Below are 22,060 nucleotides of genomic sequence, written 5' to 3'. Positions count from 1 at the left end.
GCTATGTACTGTTCCCAGATATTGGGTAGATATTACAAATATCATTCCTACATACTGAGCAGTTAGCATAAGTTTTTAATGTTGCTGGCATATTCACCAAAAGTATTTCCTAAATTCCCCAACTCTATAGCAGTATCTATTCCTACTTTTTCAAGTGCGATTCACATCTTTTTTCCTATTTTTACTGATAATACATTAGGTCATGCTCTGATCTTCTTACATTCTTTCACCAATCTCATGAGGACGCAACAGATTCCTCAACAGATTAATCCCCTGACAAGTTCATAATTTGATGGGAAGTGAAAGAAATTTAGGAGATGGGATCTAGTTGGGAGAGTGGGTTCTTAGGGTCCTACCTTTGGGGGCTATATCTCTTCCCAGACCTTTCCTGCCCTCCCCTTGGTGGATACAATGAGGTAAGCAGCTTCGTTCTGCCACATGTTCTCTGCTATGATGCCATTTCCTCACAGAAATGGAGGAGCCAAGTTACTATGTTTTGAAATCCTTAAAACTTCATCCAAAAATAAATGTTTCCTTAAGTGGACTTTCTTAGGTAGTTTGTCACAGAGACAGAAAGTTGAGTAGTAGCACAATGATAAACAGTCCCATAAAGTTTTATTAAGGAAGTCAGGATGCTTTATGGAAGTTATAGTAAAGCTAGCTCCCACTTTACATACTAGCAGAAGGAAGCCTCTGAAGAAGTATTCTTTGTGGAACTGATAGTTAAGATTAGAATAAGTTGTGGTAATCAGGGTTAAAAGAGAAATCCAAACAGCAGAAACAGTACAAACCTAAGCCTTAAAGTAGTAAAGGGCATGACATGTGTCAGGATTAACATGCTCATATCAAGAAAGATGAGATTGAAAACAGGCAGAGCTTAAATCATCAAGACTTATTATAGGTCATGTTAAGAAGCCACACTTTATTTCAAGTCATACATTTCAATGTGATAGTCCCATTATCTGATTTTAATCTCAAAAGTGACATAATCTGGGGCTGGGGATATGGCCTAGTGGCAAGAGAGCTTGCCTCCCATACATGAAGCCCTAGGTTCGATTCCCCAGCACCACGTATACGGAAAACGGCCAGAAGGGGCGCTGTGGCTCAAGTGGCAGAGTGCTAGCCTTGAGCAAAAAGAAGCCAGGGATGGTGCTCAGGCCCTGAGTCCAAGGCCCAGGACTGGCAAAAAAAAAAAAAAAAGTGACATAATCTGATCATGTTTTAAAAAAGATTGCTCCAGTTTCTGGGTGGAGGAGTTTGGAGTACAGCCAAGGAAGAAGCAGAGAAATGGAAAATCAGATGCAAGAATTCAACAATATAAAGGTTGAAAGTGGTGCTAATGGAATTAGGAAAACAAAAGTAAATATAGACACACACATCTGGTCCTAAAACAGGTCTTTCTGCCATTTGTGACAACATGGTCATTCATAGCATCTAGGGATTCCTATCCAACAGACATTATGCTAAGTGAAATAAGGCACAAAAAGGGAAATATCACTTACCTGTGGAATTTTTTTAAAAGTGGAACTTATAGAAGCAGAATAGAATGGTGGAGGGCTGGGAATATGGCCTAGTGGCAAAGTGCTTGCCTCCTACACATGAAGCTCTTGGTTCGATTCCCCAGCACCACATATATGGAAAACGGCCAGAAGGGGCGCTGTGGCTCAGGTGGCAGAGTGCTAGCCTTGAGCGGGAAGAAGCCAGGGATGGTGCTCAGGCCCTGAGTCCAAGGCCCAGGACTGGCCAAAAAAAAAAAAAAAAAAGAATAGAATGGTGGAGATAAGTGTAGAGGTGGAGGTAAATGCAGACAAGTTGGAAAAAAGGTACAAAATTGCAGTATAAAAAGGGAAGCACCAGGTTGTAATGCTACCTACTTAGCAGGCTGAGATTGAAGCTAGTCCTGGCAGACATATCTGAGAGACTCTTATCTCCAATTAACCAGCAAAAATCCAAAAGGAAAGCAATGGCTCAAGTAGTAGAGTACTAGCCTTGAGCAAAAAAGTTGACAGATAAAGCCTAGGCCCTGAGTTCAAGCCTGAGTACTGGCACAAAAAAGAAAAAACAAAGTAGTCTTGGAGACCTAATATATATCATGGTAACTACAATTAATGACAGTGCATTTTGCAACATCTTACAAATATAAATTTCAGTGCTGGCAATTTGCTAAGTGTTTTCTCACATACACGCTCACAAAAACAAAGTAAACCCCTCTGTACAATCCCTGAAGCTCAAAAAAGGGAGAAAGGAAAAGGAAAAAAGAAAAATAAGGAGCAAGCAGTGAGGTAGTAGATATGTTAATCAGTTTGATTATAGCTATTATTTTGCAATTATATTGAAACATATATATTAAAACATCATGAGCTGAAGGTATGCTCAAGTGCTAGAGCACATGTACTGTATATATATATATATATATAATCTCACATTCAACATCTTAGACTTATACAATTTGGGGGGAGTAAAACCTGATGTGGTGGTAATTATGTGAATTTATTAAAAAAACACTGATGCACATACTTAAGTTGGATAATTTTATGTAAATTATCTTAATAAAGTTATAAACTTTAAATCCAAACAATTTTGTAACACAGTATGCATAGGATTACTGTAGAGGCTATAACAGAGAAATGTATCAGATTTGATTACAGTACAAACAGGGAGAAACAAAGCTACAAAAAGCTAAAGGAACTACTTCAGGTGGAGCCTTCACTCACACCTAAAGATCTAAAATAATATATAAGGTCAACTTAACAAAAGCTGCCAAAATATATGACATTCTCTATTCTTTCATCTTTATTGAAAGTTAGAATGTGCCTAGTACCAGTGGCTCTTGCCTATAATCCCAGCTACTCAGAAGGCTGAGATTGGAGGGTAATGGTTCAAAACTAGCCCTGGCAAATAAATCCAAGAATCTCATCTCCAGTTAATTAACCAGCAAAAAGATGGAAGAGGTGTGTCTCAAGTGGTGGAGTACCAGCCACAAGTGAAGAAGTCAAAGCAAGAGCCCTAGGTCCTGAGTTCAAGCCCCAGTACCAGTACTTATACATACAAAAAGACAAAGTAATAATTATAACAAATGTATGGTGAATAACATTAATAACAGCAAGGCAACAGAATACTACTATTGAACTTGGGTTTCTAAGCTCAATGAAATTCATATAAATCTGAAGCTGGTAAGTTTAAGTTTAGATGTATATGGTAAGCTGGAGTGATCACTATGGAAAAAGATCTTTTTGGGTTTGATCTCAGGGTCTCATGCTTGCTAGTCAGATGCCCTCCCACTTGAGCCATGTCCTTAGTCCTAGGAAACAAGTTTTAAGTGAACGAAATTTAACTAAATTACTTAAACCGGATGCTGTGGCTCATGCCTGAAATCTCAGCTACTTGGAAAGCACAAATTGGGAGAACTGGTTTGCTGCCAGCCTGAGCAGAGTTAACAAATAAGTATATTAGCAAATAAGCCAGATGTGTTGGTGAATGCCTTTAATTTCATATACTACTTGGGAAAAATAGATAGGAGGTCCCAGGCCAGCCTGGGTAAAAGGAAAGACCCTATCTGAAAAATAACCTAGAGATGGTAGAGGGGTGATTGTAAACAGGAAGTACTGCATATACACATGAACTTGTTAAAATGAAACCTCTTGTACAAACGATTTATGGCAATTTAAAATGAAAACAATTATAAAGAATGAAGACAGAAAGGCTTGGGAGTATAGCTCAAGGAGCAGCAGGGCAATTGTCCAGCAAGCACAAGGCCCAGAGTTCAAACCCTAGTACCACCTCCCAAATCAGAGGGAGGGTAGAGACAAATTAAATGCAACATTAGAAAATATTCATTGGCTGCCAGAGAAAACAGTAGAAGAGGGATATAGAGGACAAGAAATAGCATAAGATTTAGAAAATGTAAGAAGGCAGATATAATCCAATATCTAACAAAAGGAAATGTGATTAAACAATCAAATCCAAATACCAAGACTGTCACAGTATATTTTTTAAACCCAAAAGAATGTGTAAAGGAGAAACAATGTAGAAATAATCTGAACATCAACCACAAGAAGGCTGAAATGACTGGGTTAATGCCACACAAAATAAGACTTTCAAATAAAAATTGTCACTAAGAAACACAGAAACATTTGATCAGCATATGTGCACCTAATAACAGAGAACCAAAATACTGTGTATATGGGTTTTTTTTTTTATTTTTAGACAAAGGATAGGTTATAAGAGCATGTGAAGTATTTAAGACCCAAGTTTCAACAAGACATTTAACACCTACCCAGACTGGAGAACTTTGTTTTCCCCAACCTAAAATCTGCTCCCCTTTTAGCTGGTCACTCTGAGGTAGTAAAAGCATCCATTCAATTGCTCAGGCCAAAATTCATATACGTGGATTTCTATAATCAAAACATTTATTATTTTATATGGAAAAAGGTCAAAGAAGCCAACAGTTTAATGTTGGCTCAGTGTAGTTAAGAGAGGGTTTTGGGGTCTTTTTTGCGTTTTTGCTTCTGCTTTGTATTGCCGTTTTCCATAAATACACCTCTAGTGCTTCAAAACAAACCCCAAGCAAAATGAAACACAAAACAAACACACATATAAGTTAAGGCAGGCATAGTGGTTCAGATTTATAATCCTACAACTCAGGGGCAGAGGGAGGGCAGGGAATTGAAACCTGGCTTACATACAGTGTGTTTTCTGTTTGGGCGGTTACTGAGGTTTGAAGTCAGAGCTTTGAACTTGTTGAAAGTCTTTTGTAATAAAGGAAAAACAAGCTCGTTGCCTGCCCAAATAGTTCCAAATTCCATATCGAGATCTCAAGTAAATAGAACGTTAAAAACCATCTAAATTTCAGTATCGACATTCTTTCCGTTGATTTGCGGGGTGTTTGCATAGGGTTCTTTAACCGATTTCTTGATTCCAGGTTACTTTACTTTTGTTTGTAGCCTGTTAGAACGAGCCTCCCAAAGGCTAACACGGGATTGATGTAGTTTAGAAGGAGCAAATTCAATCCTTTCCTACCATAAGAGTGTGTGTGTGTGTGTGTGTGCGCGCGCGCGCGCGAGTTTGGAATGCATATCGCGTAATTGCACTGAAGAGGAAACAAAGCTGAGTGGAAAAGAGAAGAGACTTTCGCAAACGCACGCTTGTCCCCTACACCTCATCTCCAGACGTATGAACTTGTCCTAGGTGGATTAGACTGCGTCGGCCGAGGGCTCATCTTGAACGTTAGCCTGGCTCCCCGGTGACCGAGGACTGTGAGCCCGCGGCGGGCGCCAGACTCCCCGGTACCGAGGGCTGTGAGCCCGCGGCGGGTGGTGGGCGCTGGGTCCCCGGTGACCGAGGGCTGTGAGCCCGCGGCGGGCGCAGGGCTCCTCGGTGACCGAGGGATGGTGAGCCCGCGGAAGCCGCCAGGTCTATCACCAAACGCGGCCGCGCCGTGGGAAGCGGAGGGCGGCGATCCCAGGATCCGCAGGCCAGCGGGGCTGCGCTACAAAACGCCTCACTGGAGCGGCAACAGCGGAGAGCAGCGGAGCTCGGGACCGGGGAGGACGCTAGCAAGAGCTCAGCTGACGCTGGGACGCGCCGGAACCAACCGAAGCACCCCGGCAACAAACGGCTTTCAGCAGAGCCCAGTGGCGGGAGCGGAACTCCTCATAGTGCCCACCCCCCATGACGCGAGTGCGCAGGCGCGGGTCTGGCCGCCGCTCGCCATTACGCAGGCGCCGGCCCGCCTCCCGCACTTCCGGGAGCCGCTGGGCCGCCAGACTGTCCTAGCCTCGCCTGTGCGCCGTTAACGGCGCTTTCTTTCCAGGGAGGCCTTCAGGTACAAAGATGCACGTGCCAGGTTGAAGTGGTGGGCTCAAGTCTCTGGCTGCGTACACGTTTTTGGTGATGAAGTTAATACTTGCTTTAGTTTTAACTCAGCCTTAAAAAATGCCAAATCTACAGCAGAACACTATCTTTGGTATTTATGAAAAATTCTTTCTCCCTCGGAACGGGTTGACCGTTCAAATGAACTTGATGAGCCTTTATTTCTCTCTTTTTTTGCTTATCCTAGCTTTTGAACTCAGGACCCTGAGCTTTTGTCCTCGAGGTTGACACTACCATTTGAGCCACAGCTCCCCTTCCGGCGAGAGCGCTCGCTCCAGTGAATTTTAGATAAGAGTATCTCCGACTATTCTGCCCCGGCAGGCTTCCTTCAGCCTCCTAAGTAGCTAGCTTTACAGGCGCGAACCAGCGGCACCCGGTTCGATAAGCCAATTTAAAAATACACGTTGTCAGCATTTCTCTAAGCTTTTATTATGCTTTAAGAGTGGATTTTGAGATCTGAATTTGCCTTCAGCGTCCTATAGCATGGCCTCAAACAGGAATCAGAGAAGTACCTATTCCACTTCCCCACAATCACAAATGCAGTTTCCACATAAAGCACATTGCAAAACTTGCACACGACAAAAGTACCAGAAGGGCCCTGGGAGATAAATTGTGGTTGAGAAAACTAAGATAGGTCTATAACCTCTCTACCAATCAGTAGCAAAGTGGGGAAACAAAATTTCTAAACCACTTCCATAGCGAACCAACTTTCGGAGCTCATAGAGGGTGTCAACAGCCCTCTCTATTCACTCCACCTTGTACAAGCTGCCTGAGATAAAATGGCCAGTTCCTACAGGAACCAGAGCCCGGGTTCCACAAATCACCGCCTTTAATCTTAGCAAGCACCGCCCCCGTCGTCCTGGAAATTACGTCATCACGCCACGCAGCTCGCCCCCGGATGTAGAGTTTTCTATCCGGATTGTTAGCGCGGACGCAGACTCCAGCTTTTCTCTCCGCGCTTTGCACATGCGCTGCGGGTTTTTCCTTCTTCCACTTCCCCTGTGTTTCGCCGTCCCGGGAGCCGCCGCCACTGCCGCGGAGGAGTCGGGAAGTTCAAGATGGCCACTGCAGAGACTCAGGCGCTGCGAGAGCAGCCAGAGTAAGTAGTACCTGTCATTGGGACGGAGGCCCGGGCCCTGAGGAGGCTCGAATGGGAGACAGCGGAGACCTGCGCCGGCGGGCGGGAAAGTTCAGGCCTAACGGCCAGAGCCAAACTTTGCGTTTCCCCGTGCGTTAGTTACACCGTGGTGCCGAAGGCATGGAGCGCCAGAGGGCGGCCTTAGGAGAGCCAGGAGAGCCCCGAGGCCGAGGCCGCGGCCGCTGTTGGGGCGAAGGCGCCGCGGCCTGCCGCGCGTCGTTGCCCTGGGAGGCGGAGTCGCGAGCGGCCTCTACAGGTTCGGGGCGCGTGGCGCCTTCCGCGGCTCCAGTCGCGCCCTCCCACCCCTCCCTCGGGACGCCGCGCAGCGCCGCACTGGGCGGCATCGCACTGGGCGGCTTCGCTGTCGGAAACCCGGAGGGTAGTGGCCACGGACGGAGGGAGCCCCACTTTCCTGTTCCAGCCATCCTGATTGTCCTGCTTGCCAGGAGTCTCAGCTTTTAGGACTCTCAAGTCAGAAGTCACTTTGCCTGTCCCTAAACTAGTCTATAACGAGCGAGATCTTCCCTCCTCCTTCCCCCGCAGTACACTTATCCCCCTACCACCCCATGCCAACTTGTAAACTTGCAGCAAAATAAGATAGAGTCCTTCGTTTGGGGTCCTGGCAATTTTTTTTTTTAATTTTAGCCAGCTGTTCTTTGGGAGGGTGACTGGAAAAAGTAGTAAAAATTAATAGCTACTTCTAAACCCTCTTGTAATTAAGCGAATAGAGGAATCCACGAGGCTGGGTGAGCATTTACCTCTGGAAGCAAAGACTTAAAGAAAGCAGTATTTCGTTTTACATGTTTTGCGAGGTACACTCAAACAGAATGATATTTAAAACTTTTTCTTCAGCGACTTTTTTCTTTTGCATTTGCACCATCTGATTTTTTTCCAGCCATTTCAGGAAAGCGGTAGTCTCTAGCTACTTGTAGCAGATTAAGAGGAATCTTTGCCATGAAGCAGACTGACATTTCATTGTGATGCACCAGGTTCTGGACTCCTCAGTCATTTGTTTGACCCAACTAGACAGAGTTACACAGGTTTTTTTTTTCCTTCAAGTTATTAGTAAGGGCATTTGCAAGTTGCATTATTATTTTCACAGTCTTACTTAGCAGAAACACAAATTACAAAGTTTTAACTAGGCTTGTTTTATTGGCTCTCAGAAAATTCAGTGTGGCACTGAGTATGCCAATATAATACAGATATTACTTAGTCTGAAGTTCTAATAGTCTGATAGTATCCATTTGTGTGATTTTTCTGGACAATTTTCAGTTATTTTGAGGAGTGAGTCAGCTGCATTTTATATACATATTCCAACATGCTACTTAATTATAAATATGTATTTGTATGGGCCTTTAGACTAAGTGATTCTCACTTAGTCATTAAATTTCCCTCTCCTTCCCTCACTGGTTTAAGTGGAATATGTGCCATTTTCACTAATTGGAAAGTAGTTAACAAAGACAAATAACAGTTTGATATGAAAACATACTACATGTGCTGACAGAAGTGAGTGTCCAAATAGTATCTAAAACATTATCTGGAGGGCACTAAGTAGTTCATATTTTGTATAGAATCTACTCAAATGTTATATAGAAAACAGTTTAGAAGCTCCCCAAAGGCTTTTTACTGTAGTGGCTTTTCCATTTATTAGTTCCTTCCATTCAGCTTTTTTGAATCTATTTGCAAGTACTTAAGACCAGGTGCTATTCAAATATTTGGACAGATAGAACTCAGTTCTTGTAAGAAACTTTTGCTGATACTGTTCTCTTTCATATTTTTACAAATAATGACAAAGCACAGAAAAAGTAAGGAGTTTGTACAAGGTCACACTCAGTGATAAATTCCTTAAACCTCAGACAGTCTGGATCTAAAGCTCTGCACCCATGATAGTGTCTGGTCTTCTACATTGTAGTTCCTTTTTCTATTGCCTTTAAGACTTGAAATCATTTTTACTTGTTGCCTCCTCTCCCTGTTGTTCCCTCCCTCCCTCCCTCCCTCCCTCCCTCCCTCCCTCCCTCCCTTCCTTCCTTCCTTCCTTTTTCTTATACTGGGGATAGAACCCAGGACCTCACACATGTTAAGCACAAATTACCAGAAAGCTACACCTCCACCTAAAAATCCTTCATTGTTTTTATGCATTTTGTGGTCCCAGTCTGGCCTTGAACTTGGGACCCTCCTGTATTAGTCTGTCACAGGTTAACCGTATAGATGTCAAAGATGGTTTTTTTGATGTGATATTGCTTTAAAAAATTGTCTAGCTTAAAAACTTAAAGTTTGACCATTCATGCTCAAATTTAGTAATTTCTTTGTCTCCAAAGAACAACAGATTGTATGCTTGCCAAATTTATTAGGCTCTTCATTGAGCTGAATGTGATTGAGCTGAATGTGTAAGAGGAAACTAAAATAACAGTAACGATTGGTAATTCATCACTTTTATTAATTTAGAGGTGCTCCATGTGGTGTTCAAATATACCATACATACCTTTGTTTACTTGGTAAAAGTTAGCAAAACAAATACCATTAAACACTCCTGTGTTATCTGTACTTAATTTAGCTTTGCTTCCAAATGATTCTGTTTAAAGGATGTTACCCAGTACCTAATACTTTCTCAATAAATATTTGTTCTGTGACATATTGTAGACAGGTTGATACACACAGCTACTTAATAAATCTTAAAAATTTAAAATTGCAAATATAGTACAATTTTGTGTGTATTGGGATTTATATGTTTATATGATGTCTAATTATTTGTTTTTCAAAAAAAATCTAAATAGAGTCGGGTGCCTGTGGCTCATGCCTGTATTCCTAGCTATTTCGGAGGCTGAGATCTGAGGATTGAGATTCAAAGCAAGCCTGTGAGCCTGGGCAGGAAAGTCCATGAGACTCTTATCTCCAATTAACTACCAGAAAACTGGAAGTGGCACTGTGGCTCAAGTGGTAGAGTGCTAGCTTTGAGCTGAAGAGTTCAAGGCCAGCACCCAGGCTGAGAGTTCAAGCCCCATGATAGTTGTATAGAGTAGTTTCAATTTAGCATGTCAATTTATGAGTACAGTGCAACTTTGTTGATGTTACCATAATCCCCCCATCTGTCAGAACCTCACCCATATCCTCAAGTCATTCAGTTCCATTTTCATATATACATATTGAACATTAGTATTTGCCAACCAGCTAACCATTTGTCTTGTGTGTGTCTCTGTGACTCATAGAACCCCAGGGCCTGGCCCATGCTGGGCATGCTCTCTGCCACTGAGCTTTACCCTCAAACCAGACTAAAATTTTTGTTGTATGTACAATTTGTTTTGAGAAACCAACCGAAGAATGTGTCGGTACTGGGACTTACTCAGGGCCTCAAACACTCACTGCCCTGGCTTAGTAACAGTTGGCCCTCTACTATTTCAGCCACTCCTCTAGCTGGCCTTTTGCTAGCTAGCTAATTGGAGATGGAGTCTTATCTGCAGAGTCTACTTTCAAACCTAAATCCTTCAGGTCTCAGTCTCCTGAGTAGCTAGGATCAGAGATGTGGATCTCTACATAGTAATGTAGATTTTGATATTCAAAGCACAACTAGTGTTCTCCTTACATCTTTGTGGGGAAGCTTTTTTTTTCCTTTGTTCAGTTGTCAGGCTTGAACTCTGGGCCTAGGTGCTGTCTTTGAACTCTTCAGCTCAAGGCTAGTTAGTGCTCTATCACTTTCAGCCACAGCACCACTTCCACTTTTCTGGTGGTTAATTGGAGATAAGAGTCTCACAGAATTTCCTTCTCGGACTGACTTTGAACTGCAATCCTCAGATCCTAGTAGCTAGGATTATGGGCATTAGCCAATGGCACCTGGCTGTGGGGTAGATTTTTTAAGCATTTTGAAGTGAACTATAAACTATCTGTGTAAATCATTAGAAAAGATAAGGGTTCAAAAGCAATTTTTTCTTTGGGAAGAAGTAGCTAGATTTAAATCACTTCAAGCTGGTGGTTCACACCTGTAATACTAGCTACTCAGGAGGCTGGGATCACAGGATCACAGCTCAAAGCCAGCACAGTCTATGAGACTTACCAATAAGGCAACTGCAACAAGAAAGAGGGGGAATGGAAGGGAAGGAAGAACACAGAAGTAGAGCTGTGGCTCAGGTGGTAGAGCTCTGGTCTTAAGCACAGTAGTTCAGGGACAGCACCCAGGCCCTGAGTTCAAGCCCTAGGACAGGCACATACACACACAAAAAAATCACTTTCTGTATTGTACAATAGATTAAACAAGAATACTCTTATGTGTGCACTCTGTAAGGTACTAGATAGAACTGAGCAAAAGCACAATTTTCTTACCCTTCAAGTGCTATAGTAGTAAAAACCAACTTTAGCCTATTGAGTACTGCTTTTAACTTTTATTACTGTTATTTTATATTTATTTCATTATCTAAATAAGTACCTTACAGCTATGAGTTACATAAATTTCTTGGCCCTATGGATAAAACAGTGACCTAACTAGATAATTATGTTCTCACAGTTCTCAGATTGTATGATAGAGACAAAAAGAATTATGTTAAATGAGTGTTGATTACCCTGAAGAGAAAGTTAAGCTTAGGACCATATTGTAGTTAATTTGCGGTCAAGTAAACTTGACTGAGGAAACATTTGAGGAGAGAACCTGAGTGAGACCAGAGGGGCAAGCAGTAAAGAGTACATGTGTGGGTGAATGCACTGGAGGAGGAACAGCAAGTACAAGCACTGGGGCCTGCGGTGGGAGGCTACCTGTCCAAGGAAGACGTGGTGACAGAGCAAGGAGAGTGTGGATGGAGTACAGAGCCACCTAAAGGATGTTAGCTTTTACTCTGAATGAGGTAATAAGAAATAAGCAAGTTTGATGAGCAACAGTGACACAATCTCAAATGTATAATCCATTATAGGGGTGTACAGCTTTTGACTAATTGGGAATAAAATACTAGCTTGATGTGTTGTCTTAGGCAAGCTCTTTTGAACTCCTCAGACTTTCATCTGTTTTGTGGACTTAATGTAAACTCATCGAATTGATACCATAAACATACAATTTATCTACGCTGTTATTTCCTTAGTTTTTACAGTTGAAGAAAATGAGACATGGAGTAGCATTTTGAACCATGTAATTTATCTCCAAAATCTAAAAAAAAACTAAGCACACTGTCAGCTCCACAGAGGTTTTGTGAATAAGTATATTTAACCAGTAATCTGTACAATAATAATAGCTTACTTTGGAAGGTCACTAAGTTCATGCTTAAGCACGGTTTGTAAGCATTTAACATCTGGTACGCCTCACCTTTTCAGGTAGATACTGTTATTTCCTCCTCTAAGATGGCATATACGTGTGGATCCAGAAATCCTACACTTGTCAGACCCTCACAAGTAAGGACTAGAAACAGGGTTTTTAACCCTGGCTGTCTAGCTCTAGAGAGTGCTTTTCCTTTATCTTAAAGACAGTTGTAGGTAGTTAATTACTAAATTTTGCACTTTGTCAACTCACATTTTATATATATATATGTATATATTATTCTCAATCTATAGAAATGTGGCTGGAGAGCTAGGAAATGTGGCTTAGCAGTAGAGTGCTTGCTTGGCATGCATGAAGCCTTGGATTCGATTCATCAGCACCACATAAACAGGAAAAGACAGAAGTGGAGCTGTGGCTCAAGTGGTAGAGTGCTAGCCTTGAGCAAAAAGAAGCCAGGGACAGTGCTCAAGCCTTGAGTCCAAGCCCCGGGACTGGCAAAAAAAAAAAAAAGCCAAGAGAAATGTGGTTGCAAAATAGTATACATATATGCTATATGAGAAGTGTGTGTATATATGTATGTATGTATTTTTTTGTTTTTTTTTTTGTTGTTGTTTTTTGGTCAGTCATGGGGCTTGAACCCTGTGCCTGGGTGATATCCCGAAGCTCTTCAGCTCAAGGCTAGCACTCTAGAGCCACAGTGCCATTTCTGGTTTTCTGGTGATTTCAGGTTATCAGGAATGGAGGTTGGCAGAATCAGACCTCTGTGTTTGGTGACATGCAGTGGTTGTGTATTCTCTATTTCCCACTATTTTAGTTCCTTCCCCCATCATGTTTATTGGAAACTCATGTATGGCTGGAGGGTTAGATTCTAATACTCCAAATCTTGCCATAATCCCTAAAAATGGCAGATACATTATAGACAACCCAAACAACACTCCAACCTTTAACTGTACTTTAACCTTTAACCTTTAACTGTACTTTAGCCACTTACTCCTAGAGACATACTATATTTTGTCATCTCCTGGAATTGATCTACCTGGGATCTTCTGTTGATGTCTTCCATGTATGATACCCTAGCCTCACTGATCTCTTTGAAATTTGCTGTACATATCTTTTGTTAATCTGCTTCTTCTGTATTAAATGCCCTATTCCCTCTCTTTAAATTCTTTGCTTATACTCCATGACCAGTGTTAACTTCCCCTTTAAAAAAAAATTCACATTCCTTTTCAATAAACATCTATTTTCCTCCACTGCCAAATCCCTGCTTATCCCCTCCCCCCCACACATATACACATCTGCCCTAGTGTACAAAAATATCCTCCTTTACCAGACATAGTCCATTTCAAGTAGCATCTGTCATGCTATTAAACTGGTATTTCACTTGAAATTATTAATCACTACTGCCTTGATAAATTGAGAATCTTTAACTTAGAGTAACCCAGACATTTAACCATATACTTCCCATTTTTACTTACATAGCACCTGTTAATATGACCATTTTTTTGAAAACCAATTTCTCATTTGAAATTGAGAGATTAATTTTCAGAATAAATATTGGGTTGAACAATGTGAAATTACTTTTATTAGACTTCAGTTGACCTAGATATACAATGCTCTCCTTCCCTGTGGATCAACTTAAGTGTCACATGATTGCTTAGTGACAGCTAGACAGCTACTGGCCAGGAATCCTGACTCACAGTTCTCTGTGAAGTTCTAACACTTGGGCATTTATTTATATTGTCTACTTACTGTCAGCTACCAAGGACATTGATTGCTCTGTTTGGACGATAGCTTATTAGTCCTAGAGATTTATTTTGAAGGGGGGCAGTTAGGTGAGATACGCTCAAAATAAGTAACATCTTGAATTTGTTAGAGTTTAGACTTGGCAAATTTTCTTAATTCCAATGTATATCAGTACATTTTGTGAAAAAGAAGTTTTTCATTGTTCAGTATGTGTGAGAAATCCTAGTTTAAAACTTACCATACCAAGTGGCCATTATGACTAAATCAATATTTATGGGGTTTTACTATGCCTGGCTTGGGTTTTATTTAAATTAATTTTTTAACTTTAGTCAATTAAGTATTTCCTTGTAGGACTTCTCTGTTTTGTGAGCTAACCATTACAAGCAAAAAGTATTTATCTTCATCTATCTCAGTTGTTGCCATGTACTTTCTTTATACTAAAATATCTGAAGCTTGTAAAAAATTTTAGTGACTAACTTAACTAATGCTGATAAATATTGCTATTTTAAGATGTATTTTCATGCATTTATAGGATGGAAGATGCTGATAATTCTGAAAAGAGTATAAATGAAGAAAATGGAGAGGTATCAGAAGACCAGTCTCAAAATAAACACAGTCGTCACAAAAAAAAGAAACATAAACACAGAAGTAAACATAAGAAACATAAACATTCCTCAGAAGAAGACAAAGATAAAAAACATAAACATAAGCATAAACATAAGAAACACAAAAGAAAAGAAGTTATTGATGTTTCTGATAAAGAAGGTATGTCTCCAGCAAAAAGAACTAAACTTGATGATTTAGCTTTGCTAGAAGACTTGGAAAAACAGAGAGCCTTGATTAAAGCTGAACTTGATAATGAATTAATGGAGGGAAAGGTCCAATCTGGGATGGGGCTTATTTTACAAGGTTATGAGTCTGGCTCTGAAGAAGAAGGGGAGATTCATGAAAAGGCAAGGAATGGAAATAGGTCTAGTACTAAATCTTCAAGTACAAAGGGTAAACTAGAACTTATGGACAATAAAAATAGTACAAAAAAACGAAGTAAAAGCAGATCCAAAGAACGGACTAGACATAGGTCAGATAAGAAGAAAAGTAAGGCAGGTATTGAAACAGTTAAAGAGAAAACAATTAGAAGCAAGTCAAAGGAGAGGAAAAAGTCCAAAAGCCCATCCAAAAGAAGTAAGTCTCAAGATCAAGCAAGAAAATCAAAGTCCCCTACCCTTCGGCGTCGATCTCAAGAAAAAATTGGGAAGGCCAGATCGCCTGCTGATGAGAAGATTAAAATCGAAGATAAAAGTAAGACAAGAGATAGAAAAAAATCCCCAATTATCAATGAAAGTAGAAGTCGTGATCGAGGTAAAAAATCCAGATCCCCAGTTGACTTTAGCAGTAAATCCAAAGACAGAAGGTCACGGTCCAAAGAGAGAAAATCGAAAAGATCTGAAATTGATAAAGAAAAGAAGCCAATAAAGTCTCCTTCTAAGGATGCTTCCTCTGGGAAGGAAAACAGGTCACCCAGTAGAAGGCCTGGTCGCAGTCCTAAAAGAAGAAGTTTTTCTCCAAAACAAAGGGATAAATCACGAAGAAGTAGATCCCCACTTCTAAACGATAGAAGATCTAAGCAGAGCAAATCACCATCTCGAACTCTGTCTCCTGGTAGAAGAGCCAAGAGCCGATCCTTAGAAAGAAAGCGAAGAGAGCCAGAGAAGAGACGACTTTCTTCTCCGAGGTATTTTGTCTTTATAATGTTAACACCTTTTTACCATTGTATTATATTGAAAGGAGAAGGGAAAGTAGAACTTAAGAGCAGTTAAAAATGAGATAACAATGAGTTTTGTAGTCTGTTATATTAACCCTTAAACTTTTTATTTATTTATTTATTTTTTGGCCAGTCCTGGGCCTTGGACTCAGGGCCCTGAGCACTGTTCCTGGCTTCTTTTTTTTTTTTTTTGCTCAAGGCTAGCACTCTGCCACTTGAGCCATAGCACCACTTCTGGCTGTTTTCTATATATGTGGTGCTGGGGAATTGAACCCAGGGTTTCATGTATTCGAGGAACACACTACTTGCCACTAGGCCATATCCCCAGCCCACCCTTAAACTTTTAGCACTGAATACTTTGTGTGTTTGCAAATGTTGAGCTTGATGGCTGAATCGTTTTTTTCTTCCAATTTCTTGATAATTAAGAATCTAGGGCTGGGGATATGGCCTAGTGGCAAGAGTGCCTGCCTCATATACATGAGGCCCTGGGTTCGATTCCCCAGCACCACATATACAGAAAAAAAATGGCCAGAAGTGTCGCTGTGGCTCATGTGGCAGGGTGCTAGCCTTGAGAAAAAGGAAGCCAGGGACAGTGCTCAGGCCCTGAGTCCAAGCCCCAGGAGTGGCCAAAAAAAAAAAAAGAAAAAAGAAAAAAAAAGAATCTAATTTGCTAACAGCTCCTTTAAAACCCACATTATTTGACTGATAAATCATCATAAGATTATTTCAACTCATCAGGTGGTTACATAAAGGTTACATAGAATCAGAGTTCTGTGATGTACTTTATATCAAAGAATTTAATTATAGGAGAGAATTGATTAGACTATTCTAAACGACTTTAATCTTCTATATATTTGTAATTGCAATTTGAAATTGCCAGTTTTTGCTTATTAAAAGAGTGCTATCTTGTAAAGATATATTTATTTACTGTATTAATATTTTCAATGTACAGCTATAAATATAAATGATTTTAAAGTTTAAACCATTACAAAAATGTTAAGATACTGTGCCTGTGTTTGTTTACTGGGGCTTGAACTCAGAACCTCTAGCACTTGGTTGGCTTTCCTGCTCTAGGATATTCTACCACTTGAGCTATACCTCCACTCTTGGCTTTTTGCTGGTTAATTGAAGGTAGTCTTAGGTTTATCTGTTCAGAATGGCTTTGAACCACAGTACTAAGATCTCAGCCTCCTGAGTACATAGGATTACAGGCAAGAGCCTACCAGCACTTGGCTTAAGATAACATTTTTTTTTTCTGTTCTTCACTTCTCAGTATTATGAAATTTCTTCAGCTGTCTGCACTGAAGCATTTGTTTTTCTTATGTAAATTGTTATTTTTACTTTTCCCAATAGTCTTTTAATTTGCTTTCAGTGTGAAGAGAAAATAATGTGGGTGGTTTTTTTTTCCCCCCCTTTTTGGTGCTAGACTTGGGGCTTTAACTCAGAGAGCCTGGCCCCTGTCCTTGGGCTTTTTTATTGAAGGCTAGTACTCTACCACTTGAACCACAGTTGTATTTCTAGCTTTTGTGGTGTTTAATTGGAGATTAGAGTCTCATAGGCTTTCCTGCCTTGGCTGGCTTCAAAACCATGATCCTCAGATCTCAGCCTCCAGAGTAGCTGCCATCACTTCCCAGGTAGTGTTTTTTTTTAAGACCAGACCTGAGAATTTTAAACAAGTTAATTTAAAATTTAATGATAGAATTTCCCAGTTAAAGCGTGATTCAAATAATGCAGAAACCTGTGAATTCTTTGCTTCTCTGTCTATCTACAACCATTCCTAAAGATTGTTCTGTTAGCCCAATTTCTGTGCACATAACAGTTAATATGAATATAAATATTCCTACAAATGGGAGTCATTATTTATCTTAGCAAATCGTATGCTTTTTCATGAAATGTTTCAGTGACATCACATAAATTCTTTTTTGGGGGAGTCTGAAACTCGTACTCAAACTTGTACTCAAATTTGGTACATGCCGCTTTTTGCTCATTGGCTCGTGCTGTTACTTGAGCCACACCTTCAGCCCCCACATGTAAATTATTTTATTATTAATAGCAGTAACATTATTTTACAGTGTAGAAGTGTCATAGTTTGTTGTTGTTGTTGAAACTGATGAAAATGGATTTTTTTTACTTTGTGCAAAGAGATCCACTGGTTCCCTGTTGAGTTTGTCTGTATAATAGATTGATAAACTCCATTTGCAGTCTCCTGTTATTCCCATCTATCTGTCAGTCCAGGACGGTCATATCACCTGTGCTCCCATGACTTAATTAGGATAACATCTCTTGTCATTCTTTGAAAATTAACATAATTTTGGGTTGGGGGCATGGCTTAAGTAGTATTTAGCAAGAAGAAAGCTGAGAATTCAAAACTCACTAACCTCAAAAGAGAGAATGTCTTCATCTGAATTTTTCTACAATTTTATTTTACAATTTTTAGCCAGTCTTCAAATAGGCTTCTTGTACAAGCAGATTGTATATGGATAAAAAAGAATTTTCTCAATTGACCCTCAGTATTCACCAAGAAGTACTACAGATCTGAATCGAGTCTACCTTGTTGCTTTGGCTGAAATTGAGAACTTTTTTTTGGGGGGGGGGGGCGTTATTTTTAGTTCTAGATAGCATCTAGGTCAGGTTATCTTTTTACCAAGTGGAGGAATTGTTGAGATAGCATTAAATTGTGATGACAAGCCTTATGCATAAGTTACCCTTACTTGAGATTAAACAGGTTTTTTGTTTTCTTTTTTGGTGGTACTAGGATTTGAAGTCACAGTATTGACACTTCCTAGCAGGCTTTCTACCACTGAAACCTCACTTCTGGCACAGCATTTTGCTGGTTATTTTATAAATGGAATCTTACAGGGTTTTTTTTGTTGTTTAGACTGGAAGAAATTAAGTTATAGAAAGGCCTATGATAATCATATTTTTTATGGTTAAGAATGAACTCACTGGGAGGTACTTATGAGAAAATTGTTACAAAGTTCATTATAAATAGAAGAGGCTGGGCTGGGGATATAGCCTAGTGGCAAGAGTGCCTGCCTCGGATACACGAGGCCCTAGGTTCGATTCCCCAGCACCACATATACAGAAAACGGCCAGAAGCGGCGCTGTGGCTCAAGTGGCAGAGTGCTAGCCTTGAGCGGGAAGAAGCCAGGGACAGTGCTCAGGCCCTGAGTCCAAGGCCCACAACTGGCAATCAATCAATCAATCAATCAATCAATAAATAAATAAATAAACGAATAAATGAATGAATGAATAAATGAATGAATGAATAAATAAATGAATAAATGAATAAATGAATGAATCTGAAATAACTTCTTTAGTTCTGAGACTAACATTGATTATAAGGCTATGATACTCAATTGACATTAAAAATAAAAATGCTTTAATTGCAGAAATGGCAAGATACAAAAAGAAACTTAATGAATTTATCTGAAATCAGAATTACTAGCTTCCACCTTTAATATTTATAGCTTTTAGTTACTCTTCAAATTCTTAGGCCATACTTACCTGGCAGGGGAGATACCATGATCACAAATTCTTAGACCATAGGAAACAGGTTGTATTGTGTTCTATTGACACCAAAATCTCAGTCATCATCTGAATTTAAGTTGAACTCAAAGTAAATTGACCAGTATTTACTGTCATTAGATCAGTGTGTCTATTCTAGGATGTCCTTTTAGTTTGAATTTTCTTTTAACTTTCATTTGCTTCCCTTAAGAACACGACCTCGAGATGATATCCTGAGTAGACGTGAAAGGTCAAAAGATGCCAGCCCTATCAATAGGTGGTCTCCATCCCGAAGAAGAACAAGTAGATCTCCCATTAGAAGGAGGTCCCGTTCTCCACTAAGACGTAGCAGGTCTCCAAGAAGAAGAAGCAGGTCCCCCCGGAGGAGGTAAACATGTTATATTTTTTTATTTACTAATGTTTTTGAGCCTCTAATTAGCTCAGTTGGTACATTTTCCTTTATATCATTTTTCTCTGAAAATTTGTAGCTGTGAACCATAATTTCCTTCTGCAACAAGTGGCATTTCTCAGGCCAGTTTTTCTTTATTGTAGTTTTCTTTCAGGTTTACATTATCATTTAATAAAACCTCAAATTACTATGGACAATACTGGAATTTGAAATGAGGGCCTGGCACTCCTACCACTTAAAAGTAGGACTTTTTACCTCTTTTTGCTCAGAGAAAAACACTAAATGAGCTGGACTTTGATTTTTTTTTTTAACCAGCAAGATCATAAATAAGTAGCCCAATGTGTCTATATTCTAGCTACTCAGAAGGCTGAGATCTAAGGATCACAGTTTGAAGCCAACTCCGGCAGAAAACTCCATGAGATTCTCATCTCCAGTTACCCAGCAAAAAGCTGGAGCTTTGGCTCAAGTGATAGATTACCAGCCTTGAATGAAGAAGCTAAGGAACAGCACCCAGACCCTGAGCTCAAGCCCCAGTACCATTACACACAAACACCCACAAATATACTTATACACAAAACCTGTACACAAATATTTATAACCACTTTATGCATAAGAGCCAACAGTTGGAAACAACCCTTCACTGAATAAACAGTTAAGCAAACTGGAGTATTGTCATAGAACACTACTCAGCAATAAAGTAGAAAGAAGCTCAATATACAACACTGGTGTATTGATACCCACAATGCACAAAGAGCATTGATAAAATCAACTGGTTGGACTGGATAGATCTCAAGGTAGTCTATGTGGAAAAAAGCTAACCCCAAGAGTTGCTCTCTGTATGGTTCTCTCTCTCTCTCTCTCTCTCTCTCTCTCTCTCTCTCTCTCTCTCTGTGTGTGTGTGTGCGCGTGCGCACGTGGGCGTGCGCGCGTGCTTTGTTTTAACCTCGAGGCCTGGGTGCTGTCCCTGAGCTCTTTTGCTCAAGGCTAGCACTCTGCCACTTTTTTTTTCTGGTTAATTGGAGATGAGAACCTCAGATTTTCCTTCCAGGCTAGCTTCAAATCACAACCCTTGGATCTCAGCCTCCTGAGTAGCTAGGGTTATAGATACAAGCCCCAGGTACCCAGCTTTTTTTTTTTTTTTATGTGTTCCATTTAAATAACATTCCTGAACTCACAAAATTGTAAATATGGTAAACAGATCAGTGATTGCCAGGGATTAGAGTCTGGACATTGGGTGGAGGGTGGGGGGGATAATTGAAAGGCAGAAAGAGGACGTCTTGTGATGATGGCACAGTTGTTACTTTAATTGTGTTTGCTATTAGGTGAAGCTTTCACACAAAACCTCCTCCCCCCCCCCCCCCACGGGCTTGTCAAATGGATGAAATCTAAATAGTCTCAGTGGAGTATATCAGAACACATCATCTCAATACAGCTATTTAAAATGTTAATATTGGGGAAGGCTGAATAAAGAAGGCACATGGACCTCTGTTTGCTTTTGTTGTTATGTTATGTATGTTGTTGTTCTGGTTTCCAGTTTCCTATGAATCATCACTATTTCAAAATAATAAAAGTGAAAGAAATTGCCATTGGGCATATATATAATATAAAATTATCTCAGGATATGTGTGTATGTATGTATGTATGTATGTATGTATATTCCAAATATTTATACACAATCTTAATTTGTTTGGTGAGTATATCTACTTATAGATAGATTCCACCATCAAATTACTATGTTCTCTTACTAACTAAAAGTTTGTCATGATAAAAATAAATAAATAAGCAGCCAAGTTTCTTTTCTAATTCTTCCTGAAGAAAAACTGGCAAAAACCTATTTATTTGCTGCTAGAAAACTGTTTAACCTGAGGATGTGTACTTACATGGTTCATCAAAAAGGTTTTTTTAAAGCAAGTAATCATTCTTAAATCCATATATACACTAACCTAAACCATAAGTGATCACTTGTTTGCCAGTCTTTCAGTATTTCCCATTTATAGTTTGAAAAGACAGCAACTAAAGGCTTGTATTTTAGCTATCTTTCCTTAATTTTGAGGATTTTTTTTCACTAGATCCTAGAATTGAAAACACATAGTCTGAAAGTGCTTATCCTCTTAGAGGTTTTTTTTAAAACAATTTATTTTCTTCTGCTTAATGTGAAGGAATTTTTGTGTATTTCAAGAGCATATAATTACTGTGACTACCTGTTCCTTAATAAGCAAATGCTGGAGAAAGGAGAAGAGGACCTTCCTTCCATTGCTCCTGGTCTTCTGCTCCACACTGGTCTTACACTGTTTGTTTTTCTAGGTTCCAGTATTGGTCTTGAGGGTCCTGCTCTGACTCCTCAACATTTTTTAAAAGATTCATTTCCTTCTTTCCATCCTGTGTTCTAAAATTTTG

At 40.0% G+C, this 22,060-nt stretch overlaps 1 protein-coding gene across 10 annotated transcripts in view; it reads left to right on the top strand.

Moving 5' to 3' along the window:
- The first annotated feature begins 6,713 nt into the window (after positions 1 to 6,713).
- Prpf4b (pre-mRNA processing factor 4B) overlaps positions 6,714 to 22,060 on the top strand; it is a 38,492-nt gene continuing 23,145 nt past the window's right edge. For 9 of the 10 annotated variants that reach the window (XR_007211250.1, XR_007211251.1, XR_007211256.1 and 6 more), the window contains exons 1-3: positions 6,715 to 6,970; positions 14,518 to 15,717; positions 19,466 to 19,642. Coding sequence is in view for 1 of the 10 variants with exons in the window: in XM_048348539.1 (XP_048204496.1) it covers positions 6,930 to 6,970; positions 14,518 to 15,717; positions 19,466 to 19,642 (1,418 nt within the window). In the remaining 9 variants the exon portion in view is untranslated. Of the gene's footprint in view, positions 6,971 to 14,517; positions 15,718 to 19,465; positions 19,643 to 22,060 lie in introns of all 10 variants that reach the window. The other variant, XR_007211257.1, reaches the window with a different exon arrangement.

The sequence above is a fragment of the Perognathus longimembris genome, chromosome 6 (genome assembly GCF_023159225.1).
Source record: "Perognathus longimembris pacificus isolate PPM17 chromosome 6, ASM2315922v1, whole genome shotgun sequence".
Classification (NCBI taxonomy): Eukaryota; Metazoa; Chordata; class Mammalia; order Rodentia; family Heteromyidae; genus Perognathus; species Perognathus longimembris.
The sequence above is the reverse complement of the archived record's forward strand: the minus strand, read 5'-3'. Positions and strand labels throughout refer to the sequence as shown.